At 45.3% G+C, this 22,089-nt stretch overlaps 1 protein-coding gene across 3 annotated transcripts; it reads left to right on the top strand.

The window, feature by feature from the left end:
• The first annotated feature begins 7,082 nt into the window (after positions 1–7,082).
• On the top strand, positions 7,083–18,121 carry LOC105885527 (uncharacterized). Of its 3 annotated transcripts, XM_012790502.3 has the most exons (4): positions 7,083–7,335; positions 14,372–14,498; positions 14,703–14,763; positions 15,501–18,121. In XM_012790502.3, the coding sequence occupies exons 1-4, from the start codon at positions 7,333–7,335 to the stop codon at positions 17,068–17,070; spliced, it is 1,761 nt and encodes a 586-aa protein (XP_012645956.2). In that variant the 5' UTR covers positions 7,083–7,332; the 3' UTR covers positions 17,071–18,121. The 3 variants fall into 3 exon arrangements, with proteins under 3 accessions (XP_012645956.2, XP_075854266.1, XP_075854267.1); XM_075998151.1 differs by lacking the exon at positions 7,083–7,335 and having other exon boundaries at positions 14,363–14,498; XM_075998152.1 differs by lacking the exons at positions 7,083–7,335; positions 14,703–14,763 and having other exon boundaries at positions 14,390–14,498.
• Positions 18,122–22,089: the final 3,968 nt, after the last annotated feature.

The following is a 22,089-nucleotide window of genomic DNA, read 5'->3' on the forward strand; positions in this document are numbered from 1 at the left end:
AGGCCCCGCCCCGCGCTTCTGATTGGACGGCGCCTTCGAACGGACCGCGCGCAGGCCCCGCCCCGCGCCCCTGATTGGACGGTGCCCCGGGACTCAGTGTCCAGCGCCGGGACTGTAGCCTCAGAGCGCCAGGGGACCCCACACCAGGCCAGGCAGGACTGGGGCAGGACAGAGACCTGATGTCCTCCTGGAAATAGGGAATTGGGATGAGGCATGGCCATTCCTCACATATCCCTCTGTCCCCTTGTCGCAGAGTGGAGACGCTCCCTCCTTCAAATCTCCCATTTTCACAAGCAAGAAACTCTCCCACTTGGAGTCAATTCAAGGTTCTAACCTACATAAACTGTCAAATTCACAAACCCTTTCTCCAGGAGACAGCCCAAACGACTGACCTGGACAGATTTTGTTAATATAGAGGATTTAAAGGCCCAGCGTGGTGTCACACTCCTGCAATCCTAGCGCTTTGGGAGGCCGAAGGGAGAGGATCGCTTGAGCCCAGGAGTTTAGGACCAGCCCGGGCAACATAGGGAGAGCCCGTGTCTACACAAAGGGAAAAAAAGTAGTGGAGCATGGGGCCCTGTGCCTGTGGTCCCAGCTACTCGGGAGGCTGAGGCAGGAGGATCGCTTGAGCCCAGGAGTTTGAGGTTGCTGTGAGCTATGATGACACCACTGCACTCTAGCCAAGGCAACAAAGCAAGATCTAGTTGAAAAGAAAAGAAAAAGAAATTACAGCCTGCCTGCAGCGACCCTATGCATACCAAAACCACCTTCCAGTTTTGGTAGTAAAATCCACCCCAGGCACCAGAAGTAACCCCACCCCTGGTGTCAGGGGTTCAGTCCATGGCTGGACTGGTTCAAGGCTGGTTCAAGGCTGGACCTTGAAGCGTTGCCCCCAGTTCTTGGGCTCTAGGCTTGGAAGAATCACAAGCCATGCGCGACAGAGAGATGACAGACACTCAGCAAGTATGCAGGAAAATTTTATCGTAAGTAAAGTTTAAGGTGCAAAGCGAAAGTACATTTCCTAAGAGGAAATGGGTCCCTCTCCACGAGGGGAGAAGACACTGTCTACTTCTGTGTTTTCCCTTTTATACGTCAGAAGCTAAGGTAAGGGATAGTTATAATTATTCATAACTATATGTCACTGGGGGACTCAGTTCTTTCCAGGTATGCAAATGACTTAAAGGTTAAGTTTCAGTGATTCTTTCCAATATACCTTTGGTGGGGAAAGTGGCATAACCTGTTTATGGTGTTTTTGCCATTCCCTGACTGGTGGTCAGTGTTCCTAACTACCCCATTCTTTTTTTTTTTTTTTTTTTTTGAGACAGAGTCTCACTTTGTTGCCCAGGCTAGAGTGAGTGTCGTGGCATCAGCCTAGCTCACAGCAAGCTCAATCCTGCCTCCGCCTCCTGAGTAGCTGAGACTACAGGCATGCGCCACCATGCCCGGCTAATTATTTTCTATATATATTATTGGTCAATTAATTTCTTTCTATTTATAGTAGAGATGGGGTCTCACTCTTGCTCAGGCTGGTTTCGAACTCCTGACCTTGAGCAATCCGCTTGCCTCGGCCTCCCAGAGTGCTAGGATTACAGGTGTGAGCCACCACGCCCGGCCTACCCCATTCTTTAAGACTGAAATAATCATTCCCTCTTTATTTTTCTGCAACCATTTCCTCCTTATTGTTTTTCTACAACTGCTTTCTCCTTTCTGTTTTTCTGATTTCCATTACCTCTCACTTTTTTTTTCGGTCCCTAATGCCAGGCACCAGAGGTACAATCTCAGAAAGATCAGAAACCCCAACTGCACCTGCATAGGTCCCCTGCTGTCCAGTGCTCTGGGGCTTCTCAGAGTCACACTCCTGCTGTGTCTGTCCTGGGCAGCTGGAGACCCCCCGCAGGGAGGACAGGCTGCTCTGGGAGCCCGAGGGGAGCCCCATGTCCCTCCCTTTGCAGCCTCCAGACTGGCCTCAGCTTGCAGCCACTGGCCTCAGGCTCTGCTGGCCACTGCAGGGTGTTCACCTGCTTCTCACCAACATGGACCAGTCAAATGGCACAAAGACCTGCAATCCCAGTGTTAGACACCAACAGAGCCCCTGCTTTCCTCCTGTGTTTGTGTACAAAGCAGAAGAGATAATTTTTAAGATAATTTAACTGTATTAAAAGACTTCCAGGCCGGGCCCAGTGGCTCATGCCTGAGATCCTAACACTTTGGGAGGCCAAGGCGGGAGGATCACTTGAGGCCAGGTGTCCCAGACAAAACTGAGCCAGAGTGAGACCCCGTCTCTACTATAAATAGAAAGAAATTAGCTGGACAACTAAAAATATATGTAGAAAAAATTAGCCGGGCATGGTGGCGCATGCCTGTAGTCTCAGCTACTTGGGAGGCTGAGGCAGGATTGCTTGAGCCCAGGAGTTTGAGGTTGCTGTGAGCTAGACTGACGCCATGGCACTGTAGCCCAGACAATAGAGGGAGACTCTGCAAAAAAAAACCAAACAAACAAACAAACAACAACAACAACAAACCCTTCCAGATCGCTCTAGCTAGGGACCCTTGGAGGGGACAAAGCCACACCTGAGGGAGGGAGGGGGCGGGTAGCAGAGCCTGAAGGGGGAAAGGAAGGACAGGAAGAAAGAACGGTGGCCTGGGTCCCGCAGCAGAACTGGCTCTAAGATAGAGCCCTGGCGAGCAGAGGTGGGAGCTCGGGGACAACGGGGGTGGGGGTAGAGGGGTGGGGGGGGCGGGGGGGGCGGCTCGGTGAGTGCAGAGCTCCCTGGCTGGGGGAGGGGCGGGGCTGCTGTGGTCCTGGAGCCCGGGCTGGGGAAGTGGACGCTGGACACCTGCGAGGCGCCAGACCTAGGCAGTGGGGGTTGGGGGGGGACGGTCCAGGCGGAGCGAGGGGAAGGAGCCTCTGGGGGAGGGGCGGCGTTGTGTGTCCAGGAGGGGACCTGGCAGAGGGCGGAGTGAAGTTCAACGCCTGCCAGAGCTGGGTGGGTCAGAGTGTGAGCACGCCCTGGAGGGGCTAGGGTTTTGCCAGGCGCTAGAGGGTTTCTGGGTGTGTTTAGAGGGCTTCGGTCGACTGGGGCTAGTCCGGGACTTAGGGGGGTTCAGAGGGAAGACTTGGAGGCAGGACGTGCCTGGCCCTAGAGGGCAAGGAAGGAGTTTGGGGCAGGCAGCAGGCAGATTGTGGGTGTGTGCAGCCCCTGTCAGCCTGAAATATTGAAAAGGATCAGCATCTCGATTAAAAGAGTTTATTCAACCGGAAAAATATGGGAAGGCCATTCCGGAAAACACAGATTTGAGAGAAGTGGGATATGTCCTCCCAAGTTAAAAGTGAAGTTCTTGCTTATCTAAGCAGAAAACAAAGGAATTTAGGGGGATTACCATAGCTGTAAACAAACAGCCTTTATACAGGGCTGGTTTATGAGTTAGAATAATTTAATTGGTTATAGTTTCTTTTCTGTTCCCTGCTGCTAGTAACCAGCTCTATAAGCAAGAAAAAAAAAATTTTTTTAATTTCTTTTTTTTTTATTTTGGCATATTATGGGGGTACAGATTTTAAGGTTTCAATAAATGCCCATTCCCCTCTCCCCCCAAGAAAAAAAATTAATAGTGTTTTTAGTTCCCTTATGTTTCAAATAAGTTATCAGTGTTCACATTGTGGCGACAGCTGGCTGCTCTAAGTGGGCTTGAATTGGTGGTACCTTAGACACTGAATTTTATCTCAACACCAGTAACTTACCAACTGCAGTTTCAAATTGGACAGCAAGGAAAATAGACAGAAAGCTCTTAGTAAGATCTGATGACCAAAACAATTGGCCCATAGACTTCAGTAAAGAAAAGTAAAAAAGAAAAATAAATTTAATTAAATAAAAAAAATTAAAACTTTGTAACTTTCTGTTGCACTGATGCGTTCTTTTTGAGTTTCTTTCCCAGAAACAGCAAATCTTGCAGCCACCAGATACATACAAAGCCTTACACCACCTGTTTGTCCAGATAAGACAAGATAAGCGACACCCACCACAGATCACACCCAAGCAAAGGCTGGGCAGCCTCCTCCTCGCATCCCACCTGCACACAAAGCTGAGAGAATGACCAATATCAGCCCCTAGTTCATTACACTACAGAAAGCCCCACCCTGGGAGGGACTTATCTCCCATTTTTTTGATCATGGGATGTATGTACTAGCATGATTTTTCACTACACTTGCGTGTCCTGCACTCCGCCCTAAACATGTAATGATGCTTGCTCCCCTCACGCTTTATTCATTTCACCTCCAGAAAAACCCTTGACCCTGTTGGTCTGGCATGTCTGATTTGAGGCAGTCCATACCTGCCACCTCCTAGTTGAATATCTCCTGCAATAATTCCTTTTTTTTCTTTGACAATCCTCCTTTGTCTCAGTAATTGGCTTTCTGTGTGCAACAGTAAAACCCCATGTGGGTTTGTTAATATTTGTTTCCTTTACAACTGATTTTCATCTCCTTTGAAATATAAGAGAGTGTATTTAACATTCCATTTTAAGACAACGTGATTGCCATGAAGTCTTCCTGTGAGAAAGTTAAGCTATAGTGAAGGGCATCAGTAAAGAGGGAATTGGTCTTTCCTGACCACACCTAGTCCTTTACATTTTACCAAACAATGTAGGTAAGGAGGAAGGCTGATCTCTAATCAGAGAAGCCCAGGTTAGAGCACCATAGAGGGGGAAAGAAAGCAAGATGAGTTTTCTAAAGAGGACAGGGTCAGGAACCCTCCCAGGTGATACAAAGATAGCAGTTAAGGTCCTGGTCCAGGGATCCTTCCATCTGGAAGAAAAAGGCAGGAGGAAAAGTGAACTGAAGACTGTTAATGGCCGTGCAAATGAGTAATTCAAATTCTAAACTGTTGGAGTCCTAAATTATTTTGAGCCTTAAAGCAATGGGATTAGGGAGTCTGAGTCAGTGACGGGCACCTGTAACTCAAAGGGCCCTAACCTTGGTTTCCATGATTAGAGATTAGCCTTCTTCCTGCCTACATTGTTTTGTAAAATGTTGTAAATAACTAAAGTAAGTCATTAAAGATTAACTTCCTTCTTCCCTTCCTCACACAAAGACTGTGTACTCTTAAAATGGTATGTTAAACATACTCTTTTAAATTGGAAAGGAAACAAAACCAGCTTTAAAGAAAATAAGCAGCAGGGAGAAGAAAACAAATTGTAACTAAATTGTTGTAACTTATACATCAGCCTTGTGTAGAAAATGTTGGCCTGGCCCGGTGGCTCACGCCTGTAAGCCTTCTGGGAGGCCAAGGTGGGAGGACCCTTTGAGTTCAGGAGTTCGAAACCAACCTGAGCAAGAGCGAGACCCGTCTCTACTATAAATAGAAATAAATTAATTGGCCAACTAATATATATATATAGAAAAAATTAGCCGGGCATGGTGGCTCATGCCTGTAGTCCCAGCTACTCGAGAGGCTGAGGCAGTAGGCTCGCTTGAGCCCAGGAGTTTGAGGTTGCTGTGAGCTCTACCCTGGGCAACAAAGTGAGACTCCGAAGACTCTGTCTCAAAAAAAGAAAAAGAAAAAAAGAAAATGTTGTCCCAAACCAGACCGGCTGGGCTTTGAACTTCACTCCGTGCCTGGTCCGCGTCTGGCCTGGCTCCTCCCCCCCCCCACACACATCCACTCCCACCCCCCAAAACACACCTTCCTTCCCTCTCACCGACCCCCTCCAACCCCTGCTTTCTCACTCCTGAGCCCTGAGCCGCCGGCCCGGGCTGCATCAGCTCCCCAGCCTGGGCCCTCCGCACCGCCGCCCTTCCCGGCCCCCGCCCGGCCCCACTCCGGACTCACCGCGCGGCGGGGCACGGGAGCCCCACTCCGCCCGCTGCAGGCTGGGAAGTGGAACCGGTTCTGCCGAGAGACCCAGGTCGCCTTCAGACCCCACCGCCCCTCCCCCGCCCGCCCCGCCCGAGGTGCCACTGTGTCCGACCCCAGGTCTCCTCCCCCCCCTTCCTCGCTTGCCGCAATCTTTTATTATACTCCACTTAAATTATCGTAGAATCTTCTTTCTCCGCTTTATACATAGACACAGGAGGATAGCAGGGCCCTGCTGGTGTCTTCTTCTAGCAGTAGGATTGCGGGCCTTTGTCCTATTTAACTGGTCCATGTTGGTGAGAAGCAGGTGAGCACCCTGCAGTGGGCAGCAGGGCCTGAGGCCAGGGGCTGCAAGCCGAGGCCAGTCTGGAGGCTGCAAAGGCAGGGACACGGGGCTCCCGGGCAGCCTGCCCTCCCCGCCGGGGCCACCAGCTGCCCAGGACAGACACAGCAGGAGTGGGACTCTGAGAAGCCCCAGAGCACGGGACAGCAGGGGCCCTCCGTGCAGGTGCGGTTGGGGGGTTCCGTGTTTCTGAGGTTGGACATCAGGACCGGGGGCCGTTTTCTGGACAGTGTCGTGGCTGTGGCATGCACAGGGTCGCTGCAGTCAGGCTGTAATTTCTATGTATGGAGAAAATCTGGGAAGGTCTCGCGCAGAGAAAGAACAGTCTGGGCTGTCCCCTGGAGAAAGCGTTTGTGAATTGGACAGTGTGTTTAGGTCAGAAGCTGAAACTGACTCCAGGTGAGAGTTTCCTGCTGGCGACAAAGAAGGACTTGGATGGAGGGAGCGCTTCCTCACCGTGAGTAGGGGACAGGGGACCAGGTGAGGAAGCCTTGGCCGTGCCTCATCCCAAATTCCCGGCGTCTGGACCGCATCAGCCCCCCTGTCCTGTTGCAGTCTGGCCTGGCCGGGTCTGGGCTCCCCTCCTGCCCTGAGGGGACAGGGTCGCTGCCCTGGACACCGAGTCTGGAATTCCCTGCACACACTTGGGATCCCGTCCGGGAGGAAGAACAGGGACAAATCCGCTAAGTGGGGAAGACGACAGAGCCCCTTTCAGCAATGCGGAGAAGTTGGGCTGAAATGGAAACATCCTCTGAGCAGCGCGCAGGGAGGGAGCTGGGCTTGAGAGAGAGGCTGCAGGCGGGACCTGCCAGCCTGGCTCCGCGGGGCCACGGCTCCCTTCGCTTCCCCTGTCACTCAGGCCGCAGGGGGCGGGGCCTGGCGCAGCACCCAATCAGGGGCGCCGGGGCGGGGCCTGCGCGCCGTCCGTTCAAACGCGCCGCGGGAAGGAGGCGGCGACCTCCAGCCTCTGCCCAGTCGCGGGTGCGTCGTCGCGGCCGCCGCGCTCCGGCTGTGCGCGGCGCTGCTCCGGGAGCCGCCGGGTTCCTCCGCCTCGGCTTCTGTCGCCCTGTCATCCGCCCTGTGACCGGCACTCGTCACAACAGCCGTGGAGAGGACGCCGCGATCCCTGGGGGCCGGGAAATGGTGAGTGTGCGGGGCCGGGCGTCCCCAGACCGTGAGGAAGGGTTGGTTGGAACCGGCCGGAACCGGCTGTGGCGGGACCGGAGTTGCGGACAAGGGCGCGGCGCGGCCCTCGGTCCCCGCGGCCGGCGGGGTGGGGCGGGGCCGGCAGCCGGAACCCCGGGCGTCCCGTCCGGTCCCCGCGCGGCGACCCCGGCCCCGGCGGCCCCAGGCTGTGCGGCGGCGGCGGAGGGTCGCCTGGCCGGGTCCCGACGTGGCCTGTGTGGGTCGTGCGTGGGCGGCGCTGCGGCCCGTGGCGTCCCCGTCCCTCCTCCCGTTAAAAACTAAGTTAAGGTCTGTGGTTTGTTAACAAAAACCCAAGTTTCTAAAATAAATATGTTTATTCTGAGCAGAAAACAAAAGACAGAGACACCCAAGAACCGTTGAATAAATGTTTTTCAGGCGGTGTGATTACAGTTTGGTTTTATACATTTCAGGGAGACAGAAAGTGGCAATTAAAATCATAAACCAGGCCGGGCGCGGTGGCTCACGCCTGTAATCCCGGCACTCTGGGAGCCCGAGGCGGGAGGATCGCTCCAGGTCAGGAGTTCGAAACCAGCCTGAGCAAGAGCGAGACCCCGTCTCTACTATAAATAGAAAGAAATTAATTGGCCAACTAATATATATAGAAAAAAGTAGCCGGGCGTGGTGTCGCATGCCTGTAGTCCCAGCCACTCGGGAGGCTGAGGCAGGAGGATCGCTTGAGCCCAGGAGTTTGAGGTTGCTGTGAGCGAGGCTGACGCCACGGCACTCACTCTAGCCTGGGCAACAAAGCGAGGCTCTGTCTCAAAAAAAAAAAAAAATCATAAACCAATACGTGGATAGTAATTCAAAAGGCAGGACATCTTGAAGCGGGGGCTTACAAGCTCTAAGTGGGTTTGGGGATTCTTTAGTGGCAGTTGGTGGAGAGTGTTAATCTTTAGTCTAAAAGTTTCCAGTCAATAGGAAGGAATGATTAAATTAAGATATGGGGAGCTGTTGTCTGTCACGTGACACCATACCAGCAAAAAAAAAAAAAAAGACCTGTTTAACAAAGTTTTATGGCCAGTGAGACTGACTTAACCCTTGCCTTGTATCCCCTTGGGTCTTGTTTATAATTTGGTATCTTATTGCCACACAGAGCCTTGTGATCTCTATTTTAACATTGCTGTTGGTTAGTTGTGTCTAAACTAGGAATGGGAGGTGTTATAACAAAGCGCGTCCATCCTACCTTCCCATCAGGGCCTAGAACTCAGATTTAAGATTTTTCTTGAGTCCCCTTGGCAAAAAGGGGGTCTGTTCAGTCAGTGGGGAGTTTTAGGATTTTATTTTGTCTCTACAGTTTGAAAGAGAGGGCTTATCAAGTGCATGAAGAGCCAATCCAGATTAAATACTTGGTTGGTGACAGTTGTGTAGTAGTCTCCTTATTTGGACTTGTCAACCTGAAATAATCAAAAGATCAGATTCTACTTTTAAAGAGATTATTCAAGTGCAAAGCTGGGAATGACCATGTGGGAATACGAAGCATCAGAGAATTGGACTCAGTGCTCCAAAGTTAAAGTTCTTCCTTATATAGATCAAAAAACCCCCAAAACCCAACACTAAAAAACAACAACAGAAAAAAACAACAACAAAGAAATGTAACAGGATTACAACATTTTTGATACAAGTGTGATTAATGAGGTACACGAGTTGAATTAGTTACAGTTGTGTGTTTTCCCATAGCATACAGTTTTTTGGCTGCTCGGGTTTCCCTCAGGCGCTGCCTTGGAGTGAGCCACCCTGGGCTCCACCTGCACAGGCAGGGTGGGTCCCAAGCTTGGGAATGTGCTGACCTGTGGGAGTGTGGGGTCCCTTGTGAACTGGGGGTGATGCTGGCTCCCTGCCTGAGCTGCTTCCCTTTGGTTTCCTTTGCAGAATCTTGCTGCCATATAATTTGCTCTTTACCTGAGGATTTAAGAATTTTCTTCCATGATTTGTGTGTAAGGATTTTATTCACTTGGTTGGAACCTGAGTGGATTGTGCAATAAGGTCTGAAGAACAAACGAGTTATTGCCATAAATAGTTTGATGCTAAGTTGAAATTATAATAATATAAGTACTGAGGGACATGCCACCCAGGGAAATCAATAGACTGTTGGGGATTCTGGTGTGCATCCCTGATCTCACCTCCCTTTGGCACCCAGAAGTGACCAAAGATTCTTTTTGTTATTCTTTATAGCTTTATCATCTCTTTATCAGGATGCAAAGTTTACCTCTTTTGAATTTTCAGTATTTTAATATTACCATTTATATGCCATTAATATTATGCTGATACAGTTTATTTCTGGTTTTCTTGCATCAGTTTATTGCAAACATGCTATAGTCTGAAGTGCTCATGGAACTCACCCATTGCAGTGCTCATGGAACTTTGGTTGTTTTAAGATTTTTTTTTTTAATCTTGTTGACATCATTCATGTTTCTTTCCCCAAGTAGAAATACAAAATGAATTTATTATTCATTGAGAAAAATATGCTGTGTTATAGATGATGGGTAAATTTAAATTTACTAGGAAATGCCAATAAAGTGTATGTATGAATTAACCACCTTCACCTTTAATGCATGTGTGTTCATTCTTGTGATTTGCCAACACTTGAAATGATCTGACTCATTTCCTTTTGCCCATCTATCCTTAAACAGAATCTTTGTGAATATTTTTATTTTATTTCATTTTATTTATTTATTTATTTATTTGAGACAGAGTTTCACTCTGTTGCCCCTGCTAGAGTGCCGTGGCATCAGCCTAGCTCACAGCAACCTCAAACTTCTGGGCTGAGGCGATCCTCCTACTTCAGCCTCCCAAGTAGCTGGGACTACAGGCATGCACCACCATGCCTGGCTAATTTTTTCTATATATTTTTAGTTGCCCAGCTAATTTCTTTCTATTATTTTTAGTAGAGATGGGGGTCTTGCTCTTTCTCAGGCTGATTTTGAAGCATGAGCCACTGCACCTGGTCTTTCTAGAAGTTTTGAATTTTGCATTTTCCCTATAGGTTAATGATGCACTTTGAGTTAATTTTGTGAAAGTTTTTGGCCAGGCTTGGTGGCTCACACTTATAATCCCAGTACTTTGGGAGTCTGGGACAGGAGGATTGCTTGAGGCCAGGAGTTTGAGACCAACCTAAGCAACATAGCAAGACTCTTTCTATGAGAAATAGAAAAAAACTAACCAAGTTGTGGTGGTGTGTGCTTATAGTTTGAGCTACTTGGGAGGCAGAGGTAGGAGGATCACCTGAGCCTGGGAGTTGAAGGTTGCAGTGATGTATGATGATAGCACTACACTCCAGCCTGGGCCACAGAGCAAGAATCTATCTTTTAAAAAAAGTTATATGTTTTGTGTTTAATTCATGTTTTTTCATATTGTGTTCCAGATATTCCAGCATAATTTGTTCAAAAGACTGACACAGAGCAAATACTGGCTTTATTCAAAAATTTTATATTTAGTTTATATGAATATTTTTCATAAGAGGAAAGCACCAAATAACTACCTGAAACTATATTGTGTAAAATATTTCTGCCTAGGCCGGGCGCGGTGGCTCACGCCTGTAATCCTAGCACTCTGGGAGGCTGTGGTGGGCAGATTGCTCCAGGTCAGGAGTTCGAAACCAGCCTGAGCAATAGCAAGACCCCATCTCTACTATAGATAGAAAGAAATTAATTGGTCATCTAATATATATAGAAAAAATTAGCTGGGCATGGTGGCGCATGCCTGTAGTCTCAGCTACTTGGGAGGCTGAGGCAGGAGGATTGCTTGAGCCCAGGAGTTTGAGGTTGCTGTGAGCTAGGGTGATGCCATGGCACTCACTCTAGCCTGGGTAACAAAGCAAGACTCTGTCTCAAAAAAAAATAAATAAATAAAAATAAAAAAAATATATATATTTCTGCCTACTGATTGGTGGTGTTGAGCATCTTTTTATATGTCTTTTGACCATTTGTATGTATCTCAGAGGAATGCCATTCAAATTTTTATCCTTTAATTTGTTTCAATAATTTATCATTAATTGTTGTAAAAAAAGCACTGATAAATTTACCAGCTTATGCATTTTCAAGTGTACAGTTAAGTCATGTTAATTATATTTATTTTTGTTTTGTGTTCCATCTGTAGCAATTTTTCATCTTGTAATGCTCATATTTTATAGCCATTGAATACCACTCCCCATTTCCCCTTCCTCTCAGCCATTGGCAACTACCATTCCACTTCCTGTTTTTTGAGATTAACAACTTTTCATAGTTATCTGAGATGAATGATACTGTATTTTTCTTTTTGTCAATAGTTATTTGTAGTTAGCATCCATCCTGGTTTCATACATGTTGAAACATGTACAGGACAGAATGTTATTTTGTAAGATTCAATAATTTCTTGTGTGTATATGCATGCCACATTTTGTTTATCCATTCTTCGATTAATGGACATTTGTGTTGATCCACTTCTTGGTTATTATGACAATGGTCTTCAAATATTTTTCTTCATGATTGTGCTTTCAGTTGTTTTGAATTGTATATATATATGTACTGGGAAGTGGGTTGCTAGAATACATGGAATTTTATCATTAATTTCTTTTTTTTTTTTTTTTGAGACAGTCTCACACTGTTGCCCAGTCTAGAGTGCTGTGGCGTCAGCCTGGCTCACAGTAACCTCAAACTCCTGGGCTCAAGTGATCCTCCTGCCTCAGCCTCCTGAGTGGCTGGGACTACAGACATGCGCCACCATGCCCGGCTAATTTTTTTGTATAATATTTTTAGTTGGCCAATTAATTTTTTTCTATTTATAGTAGAGACGGAGTCTTGCTCTTGCTCAGGCTGGTTTTGAACTCCTGATCTTGAGCAGTCCACCTATCTCGGCCTCCCAGAGTGCTAGGATTACAGGCGCAAGCCACCACGCCTGGCCAATTTTTTTTTTTTTTGAGACAAAGTCTTGCTCTTTTGCTTGGACTAGAATGCAGTCGCGTCATCATAGCTCACTGAAACCTCAAACTCCTGGGCTGAAGTGATCCTCCTGCCTCAACCTGCCGAGTAGCTAGGACTACAGGCTCATGTCACCAAGCCCACCTAATTTTTCTATTTTTTGTAGAGATGGGGTCTGTGCTATGTTGCCTAGGCTGGTCCCAGACTCCAGGCCTCCAGCAATGCTCCCACCTTGGCTTCCCAAACTGCTAGGATTATAGGCATGAGCCACTGAACCCAGCCTATTATTAATTTTTGAGGAGCTGACCATAAGAGCTGAGCCATTTTACTTTCTTTGGATGGTGACATGGGTTCTAATTTCTCCACATCCTCAACAAAAGTTTATTTGGGGTGTATGATTTTTTTTTTTTTTTTTTTTTTGAAGTTGAGGCTTAAGGTCGGGAGCAGTTGCTCATGCCTGCAATCCTAGCACTCCGGGAGGCTGAGGCAGGAGGATTACTTGAGGTCAGGAGTTCAAGACCAGCCTAAGCAAGTGAGATCCTGTCTCTAATAAAAACAGAAAAATTAGCCAGGTGTGATGGCAAATGCCTGTAGTCCCAGCTACTTGGGAGGTTGAGGCAGGATTGCTAAACCCAGGAGTTTGAGGTTGCTGTGAGCTAGGCTGACGCCACGGTACTCATTCTAGCCTAGGCAACAAAGTAAGACTCTGTCTCAAAAAAAAAAAAAAAAAAAACAAGTTGTTGAGGCTTAGGAGTTCTTTAATATTAAGAGCTTGCCAGACATATGATTTGTAAATATTTTCTGCAGTTTCATGGATTGCCTTTTCCATCTGTTTATTTTTTTTTTTTTATTTTATTTTATTTTAGGGGACATAGTGTCATTCTGTTGCCCGGCCTCCGTCTGTTGTTAATGTGTTCTAAGGCACAAATATTGTTAATTTCAATAAATCATACTTGCTTTTTTGTTAAGACTGGCCCTATGGGGCCAGGCGTGGTGGCTCACGCCTGTAATCCTAGCACTCTGGGAGGCCTAGGCGGGCGGATTGCTCGAGGTCGGGAGTTCGAAACCAGCCTGAGCAAGACCCTGTCTCTACTAAAAATAGAAAGAAATTAATTGACCAACTAAAATATATATATACAAAAAAAAATTAGCTGGACATGGTGGCATATGCCTGTAGTCCCAGCTACTTGGCAGGCTCAGGCAGTAGGATCGCTTGAGCCCAGGAGATTGAGGTTGCTGTGAGCTAGGCTGACGCCACGGCACTCACTCTAGCCTGGGCAATAAAGTGAGGCTCTGTCTCAAAAAAAAAAAAAAAGACTGGCCCTCTGGAATTTTTACCTCTCAATTTGTCTGGGCCTGGTGTGGTGGCTCACGCCTATAATCCTAGCACTCTGGGAAGCCAAGGCAGGCAGATCGTTCGAGCTCAGGAGTTCAAGACCACCCTAAGCAAGAACAAGACCTTATTTCTAGTAAAAATACAATGAAATAAATTGGCCAACTAAAAATATATAGAAAAAATTAGCCAGGCATGGTGGCTCATGCCTGTAGTCCTAGCTACTCAGGAGGCTGAGGCAGCAGGATCACTTGAGCCTAGGAGTTTGAGGTTGCTGTGAGCTAGGCTGATGCTATGGCACTCTAGCAAGGGCATCAGAGTGAGACTCTGTCTCAAAAAAAAAAACCCAAAAAATTTCCAAAATACCTTGAGGATATGCATTCTCACAATTGATAATACTAACTCTGTTCTACACATTCATTAGTAGGATTTCGTTATGACAGGTGTTACAGACTCAATGTACAAAGAGATATTAAGGGCAACTCAGGCAGTATATCTTTCTCCCTGGATTCGCCAATAAGACACATTTTCCTATTCTGCTCTTGCGTTACCCAATAGTTCTATTTTACCGTCAGAATTATTTTGTGGAAGAAAGTGAGTGTGAACAGAGAGTAAGAATCTGATGACCAAGTCTTGGAATAAATGTTTGGAGTCCGCAGCATCTTGAGAACTTCTTAGCATACAATATAGGTCCCCAGGGCTGTGAGTCTCACCCATCCTCCTCTACACATGTGGGATGTTTCAGGACTCCGTGACCTTTGAGGATGTGGCTGTGAACTTCACCCTGGAGGAGTGGGCTTTGCTGGATCCTTTCCAGAAGAATCTCTACAGAGATGTGATGTGGGAAACCTTGAGGAACCTGGCTGCTATAGGTAAGGGTGACAATATTCCTTCACTTAGTGAATTAGAGAAAAAGTGTTTCTTGTTCATCAATGCTGTTTTGTGATTTGGAATATGGACAGGGCATACTTTGGTGCATAAATCAGGAATGACTCCAGTGCACAATGAACATAGAATCTAATAGTTTTTTCATAATTGTAATAATTCAGGACTATATTTCTGGGTCTGTATTTTAGGGAAAAAATGGAAAGACCAGAACATTGAAGATCAGTGTAAAAATCCCAGGAGAAAACTAAGGTAATTTATATTAACATGACAAAGCAATGTCTCTCAAAAAAATCTTAGCATGTTAGAGACAGGGAAACAAAACAAATAAGCCCAACATCAAATTTGTTTATCCTTAGAAAATTTTCTCTGAGAACATGTTCTTAAATTTGACACAGATGTTTGTTGTTTGTGAATAGTTTACCTTGAGATAGTATTAAGAAACTGTATATAGGCCGGACGCAGTGGCTCACGCCTTTAATCCTAGCACTCTGGGAGGCTGAGGTAGGAGGATTGCTTGAGGTCAGGAGTTTTAAACCAGCCTGAGCAAGAGTGAGACCCCATCTCTCTAAAAATAGAAAGAAATTAGCTGGACAACTAAAAATATATAGAAAAAATTAGCCAGGCATGGTGGCACATGCCTATAGTCCCAGCTACTCGGGAGGCTAAGGCAGAAGGATTGCTTGAGCCCAGGAGTTTTAGGTTGCTGTGAGCTAGTCTGATTCCATGGCACTCTAGCCTGGGCAACAGAGTGAGACTCTGTCTCAAAAATCAATCAATCAACAAACTGTATATAAATATTATTTTTTCATAGTTGGTATAGACTAGCTATCTTGCAGAGCATTTGGTCCATTCATGTTGGACAATTCATACAGTACAGAAGCCTCACCTTTCCTTGAGAATTTTAAAGATGCAAGTATAATACTTACTAAAAAATAAGAAATCATTTATAAACAAAGCCTTAATAATGTGCTTCTCATTTTCTACAGAAATCTTAATGAGGAGAGAGTCTGTGAAAGTAAAGAAGGTAATCAATGTGGAGAAACTTTCAACCAGGTTGGAGATGATGTAGTGAACAAGAAAACTCCACCTAGAGTAAAACTATGTGAAAGCAGTATGTTTGGAAAAGTCTCCATTGATCATTCTTTTAATGGGCTCATTAGAGCTGACACTGCACACAAACCATCTATGTATAAGGGATGTGGACAAAAGCCATACACACATAAGCAGCGTGAGAAAGCCTTCAGTTATCCCCACTCCTTTGGAATATATGAAAGGTCTCCTGCTGGAAAGAAACCCTATGAGTGTAAAGAATGTGGCAAAACCTTCAATTCTCTCACAGGCTTTCGAAATCACATGATAATGCACAGTGGAGATGGACCTCATAAATGTATGCTTTGTGGAAGAGCGTTTGCTTTTCTCAGTTTATATCGTAAACATGAAAGAACTCACACTGGAGAGAAACCATATAAATGTAAACAATGTGGTAAAGCTTTCCGTACCTCTGGTTCTGTACGAGTACATGAAATAACTCACACAGGAGAGAAGCCATATGAATGTAAGGAGTGTGGGAAAGCATTCATTCATTTCAGTTCCATGCTTATACATGAAAGGACACACACTGGAGAAAAACCCTATGAATGTGAGCAATGCGGGAAAGCATTTGCTCAGCGGAGGAGCATTCAGTGGCACATGAGAATGCACAGTGGAGACAGACCTCATGAATGTAAGATATGTGGGAAAGCCTTTTATTCTCCCAAGTCATTTCAAACACATGAAAGAAGTCACAATGGAAAGAAACCCTATGAATGTAAACAATGTGGTAAAGCCTTCAGTTCTTCCACTTCTTTGCGATATCATGAAAGAATTCACACCGGAGAGAAACCCTATAAATGTAAGTTCTGTGGTAAGGCTTTCAGGTCTGCCAAGAATGTTCAATTACATGAAAGAACACACACTGGAGAGAAGCCATATGAATGTAAGGAATGTGGGAAGGCATTTAATTTTCCCAGTTCCCTTCATATTCATGAAAGGACTCATACTGGACAAAAACCCTATGAATGTAAGCAATGTGGGAAAGCATTTCATTGTGTCCCTTCCTTTCGTAAACATGAAAGGACTCACACTGGAGAGAAACCCTATGAATGTAAACAATGTGGTAAGGCCTTTAGTTGTTCCACTTCCTTTAAATATCATGAAAGGACCCACACTGGAGAGAAACCCTATGAATGTAAGCACTGTGGTAAAGCCTTCAGGTCTTCCAAGTGGATTCGAATACATGAAAGGACTCACACTGGAGAGAAACCCTATGAATGTAAACAATGTGGTAAAGCCTTCAGGTCTTCCACTTCCTTTCGAAATCATGAAAGGACTCACACTGGAGAGAAACCCTATAAATGTAAGCATTGTGATAAAGCCTTCATGTCTGCAAAGTGTGTTCGAATACATGAAAGGATTCATACTGGAGAGAAACCCTATGAATGTCAGACATGTGGGAAAGCCTTTATTCGTTCTAGTGTCTGTCGGAGACATGAAAAAACTCATGCTGTTAATGTATAAGAGAAATCCTATTACTGTAAGGAATTTGGAAAGCATTCAGTTTTCCCAGTTTCTTTCAAACACCAAATAATAGAATGGAGAAACACTGTATGAGATAATTGACTTTTGAGAAGAGAGATCTGTGATAGGATAATAAAGTCTAGAGTTGGAGTTGAATAATCCCATGATACAATTCACCAATAGCTGATTTATGTGAGATTTTGTAGGCAGGCATTAGTCACATTTTAGACAGGGAAACAGCCAGATTCATACGGGTTGTACAGACACCTGCTTCAAGCCCATTTTACTGAATCCTTGGCTTGCCCATCAAAGAGTATCCTCAGATCACATTACTTTCATTTTCTCAGATGTATAGTTTTCTATACCGGAATTTCCACATTAAAGATCCATCTGTGGTAGTATGGAAATTGAAGAGAATTGAAAGAAGAGTTAAAATAATTTGAAAAAAAAAAAAAAAAAGATTTTGCAGTTGGCTTTTTTTCAGTCATTATAATGTCTTTACCAGAGAGCTGATTCCAACTGTCATGATTGGGAATACTCTCACGCTGTACTCCCCTACTCTGTGGATTGAATTGTTATAAGGGATAATTTGTTATGCAGACTTCATTGTTCCCACTGATTCCCATTGTTCCCACTGACTGTGTTCTTGAATCAGCATGACACCTACAATGCTGCCATCAAAAACAGCTGGATGGAAGCTGCTTCTACTGCAACATGCAGGGACTGCCCTCACCCAGAACTTTCATGTGAGAATGAGTACCTTCCTCTTATCAGGAAATTTTGTGTTTTTACGATTATCCACAGTGAAATGTAATGCCTCTGTACATTTTCAATTATGTTTGATTTTATGTCATGAAACATATATGTGTGTGTGTGGGGGGTTGCCACCAAGATTTCTGTACGTTTCCTAGAAATATCAATTGTCTTTAAAAACTTTGATACTAACAAATGTTATGCTTTTTTTCAATTACCGAGGCAATATATTAAAATGTCTTATTGCCATCATGGGTTAGATCAAATTATAATAATACCAAATTATCCCTTTGACATAGTACTGTGTGTGTAAACTTCATTTTTTTGACTGGTAAATTTTACTTTTCATGTTATATGCTTACTATTTTTATCTTATCCAAAACTTTCCTTCACTTATAATCTGAGAATTTAAATCTGAGAATCTAAATCATGCTGTTATGAATGCTCTATTGTCAAAGATCACCAGTACCATACCTGATGCCAAAGAGGGTATAATAAATTGTAGTAATAAATATGACTGTGAGCCATAAATGATTGTGGAATAGATCAGTAAGAGGGTTTTCAATAGAATTTCTTGTAAGATTTGTGTTTTAAGTGCATTGATTGCTATTCAAGGGATTGAGTCATTTCTGTGTATTAAATGCTCTCAGGATGTGAACTTCTACCCTAGCATAATAATTGTCGCCTAGAAGGCAGAAAAATGGAATGGAGGTATCCCTAAATGATTAGAATTGCCAGTCAGTCACAATATCAGAAGAGGGGAATTTTGGTCACATGTTTGATTTGGAATGTACTCTTCTATTAAATTTAGAGACCTATTTGCAGAATGTCCTTATTTTTGTCTTGATCCATCATGGTCACTGAGGAGCTCTGTCTCATGTTGCAGGTGTCTGATGTCTTCTTCTCCAACAGCATAAGACTTGTCCTTGTGGTGAGGGAGGCCAGCTCCCAGACTTCCAGGCATGTTTTTACCCTACTTATTCTCTAAACCCAAAAATACTTGTGACAATGAATAGACCCTGTTTTCCTTGAAATACACAAATTCACTCATTCCTTAGTAAGCTATGTAATTGTTTTTAGAAATCTTAATTGAGTTAAGTGAGACCAACATGTTACATAGTTGTCTTAATACAAGCCTAGGTAGGAACAAAACCAGCATCACTCTTCCAAGTAACCCTTTCCCGTTCAGTTAATACGTTCTAGATGCGAATTTGTACTTAGCCCTCTTATACCAGGACTATATTGTAAAAGGCAACATGGTAAAGTTAATTTTATATATTATACAGTGGCATGGAACAATCCAATCACTTCTTTTTTTTCTTTCTTTCTTTCTTTCTTTTTTTTTTTTTTTTTTGAGACAGGGTTTGCCTGTCTGCCACCCAGGCTAGAGTGCAATCGTGCCATCATAGCTCACTGCAACCTTAAACTCCTGGGCTCAAGCGATCCTCCTGCCTCAGCCTCCTGAGTAGCTGGGACTACAGGCATGCACATGGCTAATTCTTCTATTTTTAGTAGAGAACAGGGTCTTGCTCTTGCTCAGGCTGGTCTAGAGCGCCTGCCCTCAAGCGATTCTCTTGCCTGGGCCTCCCAAAGTGCTGGGATTACAGGCATGAGCCACTGTGCCCAGCCCACTTATTTATTTAGAAGACAGAATTGTCTTAAGGCCTTACTGGAGGAATTGTCTGTTCTTAGATTATCTCCAATTCTACGTCCTGCGTCTCTGAGTGAGGCTTCAGCTAAACCAAGTCCAAAACTTTTTGCTCTTGGGCTGTTGGCATGTATTTCTGAATGTTGTCGTGTGACAGTAGAGGCAGAAGCCTCAGATTAAAATTCCCCTGTCTGATAGAGTGGTTTCAGAGTAGGACGCTCGCCACAAGGAATCTTATGAGAATTAAGCTGTTGAAAAAGAAACTTGCCACACAGCATAAGGCTGCCTTGTCTCAGTGTGGCCTCACAGCCCTGCAGTGTTCCCATCTCTGTTCAGTTTTCATAATGGAGATAACTACTGCTTGGCTATTTTGGAGAAGGAGAAGGTAGAATTGCCTGGCAGAGAAGTTACTAAAGAGAGGAAGCCGAGCGGGAACTTCAGGAGAACACATAGCATTTGCTATACTTGGTCTGCATGGCTGAGCTCAGATGATAGTGTTCCCAGTCAAATGATTAAGGAGTGGCTCTTCCACCTGACCAAGCAAACAGTAAACCCAACTTTTTGAAGGGTCTTCCTATATTGCTCAGGCTGCTCTCAAACTTTTGGGCTCCAGCCATCTTCCTGCCTTGGCCTCCCAAAGTGTTGGGATTGTAGGCATGAGCCACTTTGTCTGGTCCTAAATGATTTTTTTTTAATGTTCATATCTTTTTGGCAAATTTTACACTAATACAGAGGTAGATTTGGATTTTCTGTGAAATTAGTAAATCATCTCTTTTCATTAGAGTGAAAACAAATATTAAAAGGAAAGTTCTTTTGTTCCTACAGCCCATTTCCCAGTTAGGCAAGTTCTGTGGCTTTTTCTTTTACAAGATTATTGAGCTAGAAGTCACCATTAAACAGGTACTTGGTATTTGCTTCCCTATCTTAACCCTGTGCAGGTTTTTAGTGGTATTCTTTTTATTTTTCAAGACGCAGTCTCACTCTGTTGCCTGGGCTAGAGTGCCATGGCCTCAGCCTAGCTGACAGCAACCTCAAACTCCTGGGCTCAAGCGATCCTCCTGCCTCAGCCTCCCAAGTAGTTGGGACTACAGGCATGTGTCACAATGCCCCGATAATTTTTTCTATATATTTTTAGTCATCCAGCTAATTTCTTTCTATTTTTAGTAGAGACGGGGTCTCACTCTTGCTCAGGCTGGTCTCGAACTCCTGACCTCAAACAATCCACCCGCCTCGGCCTCCCAGAGTGCTAGGATTACAGGCATGAGCCACTGCACCCAGCCAAATGGTATTCTTAAACACATAAAAATCACTGCACGCGTGTCCCATCTCTACAAAAAGAATTAAAAATGATGGTTAAGGAAGAGTCGAAACCTCCCCTTGGACTTTCCTTAATGTGACACAAACATCATGGCTGAGTCTCCCAGACATGATTCCTCCACAACGCAGTACAGGCTACCCAGAGAGGCAGGCACAACACTGCTGGCATCCCCAGCTCTCCTGAAATATGTGCCAGTGAGCTCTGCAGTGTTCCTCACTCGAAAAAGAGCTTTTTTTTGTTTGTCCTCCTCCTATGATAGCCCCAGTGTGGAAAGACAAGAAAATGACACTGAGGACTGGGAGGCTGAGGCGGGCAGATTGCTCGAGGTCAGGAGTTCAAAACCAGCCTAAGCAAGAGTGAGACCCCATCTCTACTATAAATAGAAAGAAATTAATTGGCCAACTAATATATATAGAAAAAATTAGCAGGGCGTTGTGGCGCATGCCTGTAGTCCCAGCTACTTGGGAGGCTCAGGCTGGAGGATCGCTTGAGCCCAGGAGTTTGAGGTTGCTGTGAGCTAGGCTGACACCAGGGTACTCTCTCTAGCCTGGGCAACAAAGCAAGACTCTGTCTCAAAGAAAAAAGAAAATGACAGAGGAGCCTGGGGGAGGGAGGGAATTCACAGCTCTCAGGCAAGACTTAACAAGACTTAAACCTGTGCCTTCACTGTGTACACACCAGATGGGGGAGAGGGACAGGTTTATCTCTGCTGCAGGGGCTCTCAGCCCAGGGGCAGCAGTCCTGATGTGGTAGTTGGAGAACAGTCAGGTCACAATGGCCTAAACCATCACTCCCTCCCCCAAGACAAAACAGCAGGGCTGAAATTAACTGAAATTAAGGCTGCAGAGCAAAGCCCGGTGCAGAAAGGAGAGGCCTCCCCAGGCCCTGGGACTCTCCCTAACCCCTTAGGCTCTGGACAATTGGTTACAAACTGACTGGCTTCCTCCCCTTTCCTACTCTTCTTTAGGCAGAAGCTGTTTTTCTGAAAATTTAATCACCTGTGATTTGTTCAGAAATATTCCCCCTGAAGGCCTCTGATCTCTCAACCATGTGCGAGCCTAATTCTAGAAGGTGAAATGGCTATTTGCTGCTGCCTGTTTCACAAACACACAGGAATCACTTAAATGTGCCTCTTTTTCCTCAACACCAGTGAGAGGAAGGACAATGTGAGCAAAGCACAGAGACGATCCAACCCTAATTCACATCAAGGGCAAAGACAGCAGGATGGGTTTTCCAAACAGGACAGGGTCATGCACCCTTCCACAGGGACAAGGATAGCAGTCAAGGTCCTGGCCCAGGG

This window comes from Microcebus murinus, chromosome 27 (genome assembly GCF_040939455.1).
Source record: "Microcebus murinus isolate Inina chromosome 27, M.murinus_Inina_mat1.0, whole genome shotgun sequence".
Classification (NCBI taxonomy): Eukaryota; Metazoa; Chordata; class Mammalia; order Primates; family Cheirogaleidae; genus Microcebus; species Microcebus murinus.

Bases quoted from the DNA above. Each gene is read 5' to 3' on its own strand.
- LOC105885527 (XM_075998151.1), top strand. From the start codon at position 14,363: ATGTTTCAGGACTCCGTGACCTTTGAGGATGTGGCTGTGAACTTCACC. The intron at 14,499-14,702 runs GTAAGGGTGACA...TCTGTATTTTAG, and splicing joins GAGGAACCTGGCTGCTATAG to GGAAAAAATGGAAAGACCAG. The intron at 14,764-15,500 runs GTAATTTATATT...CATTTTCTACAG, and splicing joins AATCCCAGGAGAAAACTAAG to AAATCTTAATGAGGAGAGAG.